Source organism: Ursus americanus, chromosome 16 (assembly GCF_024610735.1).
Source record: "Ursus americanus isolate L20-20 chromosome 16, mUrsAme1.1.p, whole genome shotgun sequence".
In the NCBI taxonomy this organism is placed as follows: domain Eukaryota; kingdom Metazoa; phylum Chordata; class Mammalia; order Carnivora; family Ursidae; genus Ursus; species Ursus americanus.
The window spans coordinates 2,218,435-2,229,270 of NC_142142.1; the positions used below are offsets into that span (position 1 = coordinate 2,218,435).

The 10,836-nt window shown below is 43.4% G+C and overlaps 1 protein-coding gene across 7 annotated transcripts in view; it reads left to right on the forward strand.

Moving 5' to 3' along the window:
* Nucleotides 1–10,836, forward strand: part of RIC3 (RIC3 acetylcholine receptor chaperone) — a 48,147-nt gene that overhangs the window by 36,330 nt on the left and 981 nt on the right. For 2 of the 7 annotated variants that reach the window (XM_087868059.1, XM_045783011.2), the window contains one exon: nt 6,912–10,801. In XM_087868059.1, the coding sequence (XP_087724185.1) occupies nt 6,912–7,384 (473 nt within the window). In that variant the 3' untranslated portion in view covers nt 7,385–10,801. Of the gene's footprint in view, nt 1–6,911; nt 10,802–10,836 lie in introns of those variants that run through there. The other 5 variants (XR_015726912.1, XR_015726910.1, XR_015726911.1 and 2 more) reach the window with 5 other exon arrangements.

Consider the following 10,836-nt stretch of genomic DNA (forward strand, 5'->3'; position numbering starts at 1 on the left):
TCTGGTGATTAATTTTTCTCCTTGCTGTGGGCCCTAATTTCATGCTGTTTTTGCATGCCTGGTAAATTTTGACTGGATGATGGATGTTGCAAATTTTACATTATTGGATTCTGGATTTTGTTTTAGTACTTTAGTTGTTGGACTTCTTCATAACACACAGTTACCAGAAATCAGTTGGATTCCTTTAAGGCTTGTTTTTAAGATTCGTGAGCATGGGGTCCGAGCAGCCTCTACTCTGGCTAATTTAGCCCCACTAGTAAGGCAATACCCTTCTTAGAATTCTGTCTAGTGCTCTACAGTGTTTTTCTACTCTGGCTAGTAGGAACGTGTACTATTCCCAGCTATGTATGAGTGCCCAATTTTTAGGCCTAATGCAGTGCCTCTTTTCCTGGCCTTGGGTAGTTCCTTCACGTATATGCACAGATCAGAACTCAGCTAAACATGAAGAGTTCTCTCCGAAGATTCCTGAAGCTCTTTGTCTACAAAGCTTCTTTCTTTCTAGTATTCTTCCCTGTAAATTCTAGCTGCCCTGGCCTCCCTAAATTCTAGTCTGTCTTCCCAACTTAGTGAGACCACTGGGCTCTGTTTCCCTTTTCTCAGGGATCATGCTATACTATCTATTTATGTTTGAAAATTGGCGCTTCCTTTATTTCATTTGGTTTTCTAGTTGTTTAAAGAAAGGGGTCCCCATGTTTCCATCACTGCTTGAGCAGAGTAAGAGCCTACACATTTAACAGTGAAATAATTCCAGATACACTAAGTAGTTAGGGATGGAGAAGAGGAAACTTTGAAGAGTAGAAAAAGTGGTTATGAATATGTACTGGCTCTCCAGCAGGAAAGGGTTTCTTGAGCATAGAAGCAATGCAAGATCCAGTCATAATAAAAACTCTCAGAAAAATAGGAAGGAAGGGGAATTTCATCAACCTGATAAAGAGAATCTACAACAATCTACCGCTAACATTATATTTAATAGTCAAAGGTGAATGCTTTCCCCCTGAGATTGGGAACAGGCAAGGGTGACTACTCTTCCTCGGCATAATACTAAAAATTATAAGTAATGCAGTAAGGCAAGTAAAGGAAATAAAAGGCCTCCAGGTTAAAAAGGAAGAAACAAAACTGCTCCTCTTAGAAGATTACATGATTGGCTATGCAGAAAACCCCACGGAATCCATTTCTAAACTTCCAGAGTTGGGGCACCTGGGTAGCTCAGTCAGTGAAGTGTCCAGCTCTTGATCTCCACTCAGGCCTTGATCTCAGGGTCATGAGTTCAAGCTCCAATGTTGGACTCTACACTGGGCGTGGAGCCTACTTAAACAACACTCCCAGAGTGTGTTCAGCAAGGTTGTAGGATACAAGATAAACATACAAAAATCATTCTATTTCTGCATATTAGCAATGAATACGTTGATATCAGTTTTAAATTTGGTATCAAGATTTTTAATCTAAAATGACTTAGGTGTAAATTTAGCAAAACGTGTAGGACTTGTGTGCTGAAAACGATACAACACTGACGAAAGAAATCAAAGGTGTAAATAAAGGGGGAGAGCTATCATGCTCGTATATTGGAAGACTCAGCATAATACAAATATCCATCCCCACATTGACAAACGCGTGAATGCAACCCCTACCAAAAATCTCAGCAAGATTTTTGTGTGTGTGTGGATACAAGATTATTCTAAAATATATATGGAGGGGCAGAGAAAATAGAATAAACAATTTTGGAAAAGTGGGAAGAATTAGTTTACCTGATTCCAAGACTTACTATATAGTTACAGTAATCAGACCTGTGTGATATTGGTATAGGAATAGACCCATAGATCAAAGGAATAGAACCAAGAACTCAGAACCACACAAACATATACAACTGATTTTTGACAAAGGTATAAAAGCAGTTCAGCGGAGGAAAGCTAGCCTTTTTAACAAACGGTGCACCAGCAATTGGATATCTGTAGCAAAAAATAAGCCTCGAACCAACTTCTACATATTATACGAAAATTAACTAAAGATCATGAACATAAATGGTAAAACTAAACCTCTTCAGAATAATACATAGAAAATCTTGGGAATTCGGGGTTAAGCAAAGAGTTCTTAAACTTGACATCATAAACACAGTTCATAAAAGGAAAAATTGATAAATTGGAGGTCATCAAAATCTAAAACTTTGGCTCTGCAAAAGACCCTGTTAAGATAATGAAAAGGCAAGCTACACAGTGGGAGAAAATATTTGCAAATCACATATCCAACAAAGGATTTATAGCGAGAGTATATAAGAACTCTCAGGGCGCCTAGGTGGCTCAGTCGGTGCAGCACCCACCTTCGGCTCGGGTCATGAGCCCAGGGTCCAGCGGGGAGTCTGATTCTCCCTCTGCTCCTCCCCCTGCTCATGCTCGCTCTCACTCAAATAAATAGAATCTTAAAAAAAAAAAAAAAAAAAACCCTCAAAACTCGACAGTAAAAAAGTAATCCAGTTAGGAAATGGGCAAAAGATATGAACAGACTTTCACCAAAGAGGACCTACAGATGGCGAATACGCACACAAAAAGATGTTACACATCATTAGCCACTAGGGAAACACAGATTAAAATCACAGTGAGATAACCACCACGCATCTATCAGGATGGCTAAAATAAAAAGTAACAGCAGCAAGTGCTGGCAAGGATGTGGAGAAACTAGATCCACTCATATGTTGCTGGTGGGGATGTACACTTATTCTGCAAAACATTTTGGCAGTTTCATAAACCTCAACTACTACACAACCTGGCAGTTGTACTCCTGGGCGTGCATCACAGAGCTTGAGACTTAAATTCACACAAAACTTGTACATGGATATTTATGGCAGCTTTATTTGTAGGCACCCCAAACTGCAAACAGCCCAAACATCCTTCAACAGGTGGATGGTGACAGACTTGGTACGTTGATACTTCAGTATATTACCCCCCGTAAAAAGAAACTGATACATGCAACAACCCGATGAACTTCCAGATAATTATACTGAGTGAAAACGTCTAATTCCAAAAGGTTCCACATTGTGTGATTATATAACATTCTTGAAATGGCAAAATTATAGAAATGGAGAACAGGGGCGCCTGGGTGGCACAGCGGTTAAGTGTCTGCCTTCGGCTCAGGGCGTGATCCTGGCGTTCTGGGATCGAGCCCCACATCAGGCTCCTCTGCTATGAGCCTGCTTCTTCCTCTCCCACTCCCCCTGCTTGTGTTCCCTCTCTCGCTGGCTGTCTCTGTCTCTGTTGAATAAATAAATAAAATCTTAAAAAAAAAAAAAAAAAGAAATGGAGAACAGACTGGTAGTTGCCAGAGGTTAAGGAGGACATAGGGGCAGGAGGGAATAGGTGTAGCAATAAAAGGGCATAAGGGATTCTTGTGATAGAAATGTTGTGTGTATTGACTCTGTCAGTAATATCCTGGTTGTGTACCGTCACATCGTTTAGCAAGATATTACCATTGGGAGAAACCGGTTAAAGGGTACATGGGATTTCTAACTTTTTTTACAACTACATGTGAATCTGCAATTAAATTTTTTAAAAGCAATGAAGAAAATTATAAGGGAAAGGATAATGTAGCCTGAATACGTAAAACCTTTCCTTTCTGTAGATTAGAGAATATCACTCAATTTAAAGCCAACACTAAACTAGAAAAAGTATTTGTGACCAATGACTGAGAAGTTGATACCTTTAATATATACAGTCCTGTAATTTATAAAACAGATATCCTTCTGTGTAAGCAGTACACAAAAAATGCATCTTGCTACAAAACGTTAAAAAGTATTTCAATCTCTCTAGTAATCAAAGAAATGAAAATTGGAATTCATTTTCTCCTCTAAATTGCAAATCTTTTTCTATAACCTTGTTCCCAAATAAGGTAAAATCTTTATCATGTTTATTTTCTGTCTTCCTCTTAGGTCGTGTTGAAATTATATAGAATTTTAGCTCCAAGTGATACTAACTTTCAAATATATTAGCCTGTTTTAAGTATTTCAACAATGGCATTAAATTTCTAACCACATTATCAATAATTAGTTTACATTGATAATTCATATTGATTCATTGTTCACCACTTTCTCATATACAGTATGTTCTTTCTCAAATTATAAAAATTTTTTTTGTATTTGTCAGAATTTTTAAGTACCTCTTCCCCTACCCTCTCACCCCCTTATAGATTTGTGTACTTTCTGAGTCCTTGGGTATCCACACACACCATTTTCCACCTTTATACAAATAATTATTTGATCATGCCATTTTCCTTTTTAAGTCTGAAAACACTGCTATATTATCTTTCATTTGATGTTGAAAATGAGAAATCTTATCACAGTCTGATTCTTTTTCTCAATAGGCAATCTGTTTTTAGTTTGTTTTCTGGCTGGAAACATAAAATCTTTTAATACTTAAACATTTGACTTTGGGCGGGTTCACTGGTACATAACTGAGCCTGTGGGTGTATGTGGATTTTTCAGTGTTTTTGCCGATAGCATGTAGTGACTCTTTTCCATCTGAAGACTTGAGTCTTTCTTCAGCTAAGTGATATTTTCTTTTATAACTTTTTTTTGGTTATTGCTTTCATTTAACCTACTCTGCCCTCATTCTGGAATTCCAGTAATTTGGAGATTGGTTGTCCTGGATCAGTTTTCAATGCAGTCTGTATTTTTTTTCCTCACAATTTCCTTTTTTTTTTTTTTTTTGGTCATATTTACCTTTGTCTTGGAAGAATTTCTATACTTCGACTTCTAATATACTAATTTGGCTTTTAGCCATGTCCATTTTAATCTATTTTCTACCTTTCTCAAGTTTAAATATTTTCTATTTCTAATACCTCTTATTTCCTGTTTGCTCCCCTTTTTAAATTGAAGTCTAGCTGGGTTTTATCAGTGCAGTTGCATTTTGAATATTACTGGGAGTATCCGGTACAATTTGATTGATATTAACTCCTGTTTCCAGCCTTGACTGTTGTTTTTTTTTCTGGGCTGTTTACACTGTTTGCTTAGTTTGGGTCCCCTGCTGACTCCCTCGCAGGATCAGTGAGTTTGATAGCTCGCTCATATTGTTAATGAAGTTCTTGGATAACCAGCGATGTGGGCTGTTAACGGGCTCCCTCAGCAGCTCACGTGTGAGTCACTGTCAGGTTTTCCCTAGCAGGCCTTCCCCTGTTAAACCAAAGCAGATAGCATGCGACTCCACGGGTAAGCTTTGTCCTTGGTGTGGGGAGGAGGTAGGAATATGCTAGAAAATGGACTTCTCTGAAGTACTCAGTGGCTGGGAGCCAACTAGCAAGTAAGCTTCTCCAGCCCCTCCCTTGACCAAGGAGGCTGTGAGGCCTCGGGTGGCCACGCTTGTTTTAGCCCGCATTCCGTCCGCAGTGGGTTAAGCCAGCGGGCGACGCTGCCTCGGCTAGATTCTGCCCGTGCTACTGGCAGTGACGGGAGGATGTGATCAGATGGACAATTTTTTACGTCACTGGTAGAAGAATATACATTCTTCTGGAAAGCAGTTTGATGGAGCGTGAGAACAGGCTTTGAAAATGTCTTATCCCTTTGTTCTCACATTTCTAGCGGTCTGTCTTAAAGAAATAGGGAAATGGATTGATATTCGGAGCTCTTAACTGCCATGTTACTTAGAGTCAGGGGAAGGCGGAGGAACCTACTCGTCTTACAGAAGAGCCGCGGCCAGTCGTGTCAGTTATGTAGCCGTGCGATGGGGTATTTTGCAGCTCATGATAGAATCGCTGAATGAAAAAAATCAGTGTAACGTTTTACACACAGTATGTTTATATATGATAAAAAGGCCAGAAGTAATACAACAAATTATTATCAGTGGTAGGATTCTGGGTGACTTGTGTTTTCTTTTTAAAACTTGTCTGTTTTCAAAAATTTTTTCTGTAGTGAGTTTGTATGACTTTTATAATCACACACAAAAAAAAAACCCAAACAGTAAATGATGTTAAAATATGTCTGTCCACACTCTCCACTGCATCCAAAAAGACCCCTGCTTTTCAGAATTTGCAGGCAAAAAGTGGTGTGCGTTAGGGTTGAATTGCCGGTTATCACAGTGTGCAAGTGGATTTTGGACGCTCCGGCCTCTCGCATCGCGTAGGGCGCGCGGCTGCCGTGCCAGCGCCGGCACGTGAGCCCCAGCGAGGCCCGTCTGCCGCTCCGGCGCTGCGTGCCCGCCACAGATTTATCTCCTTTCATGCTTTCATTTGGCAGCATCTCGTCTTTTCTCATTATCATAGCTGGGATTCAGTACCAGTATTATTCATTTTGTTTACTGGTTTGTTGTCTTCTTTTGTTCCATTTTGTGGAGACTAAGAAGCCAACAGTGGGGTTGGTGTCTCGTGCAAACGCAGCGCTTGTCCTTTGGGATCTTGGGCATGTCTTGCTGAAGGGTGCTCGCTCTGACACTTGCAAGCCATTTCACTTTCAATCAGTCGAAGCCTTTGGGGTATTTTTTTTTCCCCAAAGAGCTTAGTCTTCCCTCCCCCCCCCCCTGCCCCCAGGAAGATTTGGAAATGGATCCAAATAGAAATTATAAACATTAGGCTCGAGCTATGCTCTCTCCATCTGGTGTTTGGTACTTTTTTTTTTTTAACTGAAGGCTCCTGTTGTTTAATCTTCGTCACTACTGCAGAAGCCAGAGGGGCGAGACTTCTCCTCTGCCCTAACCACCCAGCACTTGAGAAGGGATTTTCTTCTGAGCTGGTTTGTATCCAGAAAACACTGGGATAGTCTGCCAGATTGCTAAGAATTTACGCAAGTAAAACTTTAGAACTGTTAGAGTCATCTTAGAGATTTCTCGAATGGGTTTGTTGGGATAGGAGGGCGGCTGCCTGAGAAGCCTCTTTGAGCCTGATACGTTCTGTTGAGCGACATTCTTTGTAAGACTTTGTGCTACTTTTTTCTCTAGGTTACCCTGAAGAGACTTACCCAATTTATGACCTTTCAGATTGCATCAGGTGTAGGCAAGAAACAGTCCTGGTGGATTACCCTGACCCTAAGGAGCCCTCTGCCGAAGAACTAGCTGAAAGAATGGGAGTGCTGGGAGGTGAGGAATCAGACCATCTGCGTTGGGAAACGCCCACTGACCCCAGAGCCCAGGAAGAGAATTCTGTTACCTCATGGGACCCAAAGCCACAAACCTGTTCCTGCTGTTTTCATGAAGAAGAGGATCCTGCGGTCTTGGCGGAGAATGCTGGATTCAGTGCGGACACTTACCCCGAGCAAGAGGAAGCCACCGAAGAAGGATGGCCCCAAGACTTCAGAGATGAAGGCCTGGGCGTCAGCCCTGATAAAGGACATACAGGTGGCATGTTGAGGAAGCGGAACCCCCAGGGTTTTGAGTTGAAAACAGCTGGTTTGGGGAAGTATCCATTACTCTAGTCCCAAGGTGACCTTTCTCTCCTCTCTCAGATTTCATCCTTGGCCCTGTGCCCTGAACTTCATCCTGTATTTAAATACCCTAGCTAATCAGGCCACTACCATGGATATCGTGTATCCTTCCTGGTGCTCACACACCTGTCACCTTGTAAAACACCACAGCAATTAGTAGGAACACAGTACAGCTTCGCTCTATCTCTTCATGCCTTTCCTCCAGCAGAGTCGATCCACTGAGTAACTCTTTGTTGTGCACTCAGGGGCAGAGGTCTGACTCTTCGTGCTAGGAGTAGCAGAAGGTTTACCTGTGAACAAACCGCAGTTTACACATGATGAGGACGTAAGGCTGCGAAAGTGAAGATTACAGAGTCCAAGATGCCTTACTCTGTGGGCCTTGAGCAGGTTAGTGGTCCCCTGGGTTCAAGAAGAGAACGTTTTGTTAGTGGGTATGATGGGGCCAGAGCAGGGTAAGACTCTGCTGTGTGAACTGAAGCCCCTTCCTCACAGTGTGGGCCTTTTTAGGGGCACTGTGTCTGCCTCGGGTACCCGCTTTTCTCCAGAGTAGCCGAAGGCTCCCAGCAACCTGTGAGTGAGCCCAGAGACCAGCTGGGGACTGTTACTCTGGTATTGCTGGGTCTCTAGCTTCCTTTATCCCTGTTCTGTTTCACGGAGCTGCCAGCCCGGAAGCACGTTTGTACCTCTGGCCTTCAGTGGCCAGAGGAAGCTTTAGATCGAGGCTTTAATCCTTGCCCTGCAGACACGAAAGCCAGCGTAAGGGTGCTGGTTCTCCATGAGACACTCAGGCCAGAGCCAGGGGTAGGGAGAGAACCCATGTACTTGAGGACAGTCCTTGCCTAGAAACTGTTGCTAAATGCTGTGCCCTCTGGGAAATTTGTTCTTACTGCCAATGAACTGAAACAGAAATGAAGAGGACTGAGCTTACAGACACAGTGCCAGCCCGAAAGGAAAGTTGCAGTGTGTGTCCGTTGCAGAGAACCTATAGCAGTGCCCGGGGGAAGAGACTCTTCTGTATTCAGGTATCTGGGTGTTTTGAGGAAGCTGGGAAAAGGAGGAGGTTGGTTAAGACTGGGAGGATTTTGACCAAACTAATAGCTGAATCTCTGAGGTGCCACCTGTCCTGTGTTGTCTTGAGATAAGATGGCACCCACGTATCCTGTCTAGTCAGGATGAATGTAGTTTACATCTAAGACCTGAGAGTTTGAAGAGGACACATTCCTGAGAACATTCCTCGTCACGAAACGTGGAAGACTTGAAAACTAAGAAATGGTGTAAAGGTCAGTAGGGCTTTTGGAGTTCCATTGTTCCTGGTCGACTAAAATGCCAGGAAAATAGTTGAAATCAAACGTAAGCATATAGACTGCTGTCAGAAGGTTATGGGATCGTATTTAGGTAACATGTCAGCTACTACTGGGCATTTCTTGTTAATGAAATGAACATTTCTTGTTACGGAGAAAAGTCATTGAAGGTGACTGTAGGAAAGTATACCACATCCGTCGGTGTGTGGGACCTTTGACTTTAGAGAGTATGGTTTGAAACGTACGGAAGTCATGTAGGTGTGGTGTAATGCTCAAGGTAAAAACAATGTAGGTGCTCTTTACTGTTCCGGGACATCATTTTCCCTGTTACTTCCCTTCTTTCACCATGAGGGGTTGGTTTATAAGGAGTCCTGGATCCCTGGTTCCTTCTTTTTTGCCTTAGTATATATGGTTCCCTTGTTAGAGATGTGTGTTTCTTTCTAGCTTATTCGTTCATTCATTTAGCAGACACTGCCCAGAGCGGGGCAGTAGGAACAGAGCCTCAATTCCTGCCTTTAAGAAACAAAAACGTTTAGTGTGGGAGCCTTGTCCAATTTTTTTTAAATGAATGGTTAACTGTAAAGGAGCTCGTGATTGTGAACTCTGCAGGCAGAGAAATACCGGTCATGATTCCATCCCTGCCTGTTCTATCTGTAGACGCGTGGTGGCTCCTTAGCCCTCCCGAGCCTTGGCTTCCTCCTGACAGAGGAGAGTCGAAGTCCTGCTCTCCCGGGTGGGGGCGGGAGGATTAAATGTGATCATCAGGGCGTGTAAAGCAGCGTCGGCCCTTCCACGCTAACCACTCACTGGGTGGTAGCTCATTTATTGTACAGGGTTTTATGCTGTAATTGAGACGTGGACCCAAATCCCCAGGAACATAAAGATCATTTTTGCCAAAGTACTTCCAAGAAGCTTTACTGGGGCCGAGGAGGAGTGTGGCCATTCTTGGCAGAAAGCACCGTGCCAGACAAAACAGTGCAAGTGTGGAAATATGTGGATGTTCAGGTATTTTTATGAGGCCGGTATGTGAGGTGTGTGTAACCAACTCTTTATTTTGAATGTTAATCTTTGGGAGAAACTGGCTTATGCAGCTCTCTCCTGCCAGAAGCACTAGGAGCGCAGGATGGCTCCCGCGCCCTCACGCTTGGTTGGCTCATACAGCTGGGATATATTAACATATTTCTGTTTCAGAAATTTTGATGTATTTGGTCATTTAGATGAGTGGTCTTTTTGGACTTTTCCAGAATTATTTTATCCTTCAGGGATGACAATTATGTGTATATACAACCCAGGATGACCAGAATCATAGGACTGGTTTTTGTCGTCATGTGTGCTCTTTCCTTATGGGCTTTACTTCTCAGAACTGGTCTAGGCTGTGAACTTGATCAGCCCCCAGGTACTAGGTCCTCGGTGACCTTTGAGCACTGTGGTGCAGAGCATGAAGTCCTAGCCTGGGGGTGGATAAACGTTCTAGGAAACAAGGGCGTCACCCGGGACCGTGCTTGGTTATGTCAGGTGGGCGAGCCGGTCAGAAAGCGCCTCGTGAGCGCCAAGACCAGCGGTGCACACGCTCTAAAAACCTAGGCCCGGGAAGGAAGGCATGTTGAAGAATGGAGGCATCCTGACCTTTAGAAGACGTGGCCTATAGAACCACTCTGTACCTTCTATGGCTTTGCTGGTCAGATAACTCACGGTCCAAACTAAGGCAGCTTGCGAAGCGGGAGCTTTAATGATGCCAGGACAATAGGCATAAACCGGGACCGCCCTGGACCTATAGTCACCCTGTTCACGGCTAGTTAAAAGATTTGTCGAATTTCACCTGACCACTAACCAACAAAAACCTCTGGTAAGAACCCGCAACTGCTGTTTCCCACAGAGGCAGAGCCGAGGAGCTGGGCCACATAAACACTGCAAATCTAGGGTAAAGAAATAAACCAGCTCTACTTAACTTTTGTCCTAAGAACCAGGCGCCTAGGGGCACACTGAGGAGCTAAGCTGCCCATGCTTGCAGAGGACTGCTCTAGCCAAAGCCTCTTCTCGCCAGCCCTCGAGCTCGGCCAGAGCATTGCCAAACAAGCCGGGAGCCCCTCCCACCCACCCCCGCCCCCAGGCTCTTAGGACAGACGGAACTGGCGTAGGAAA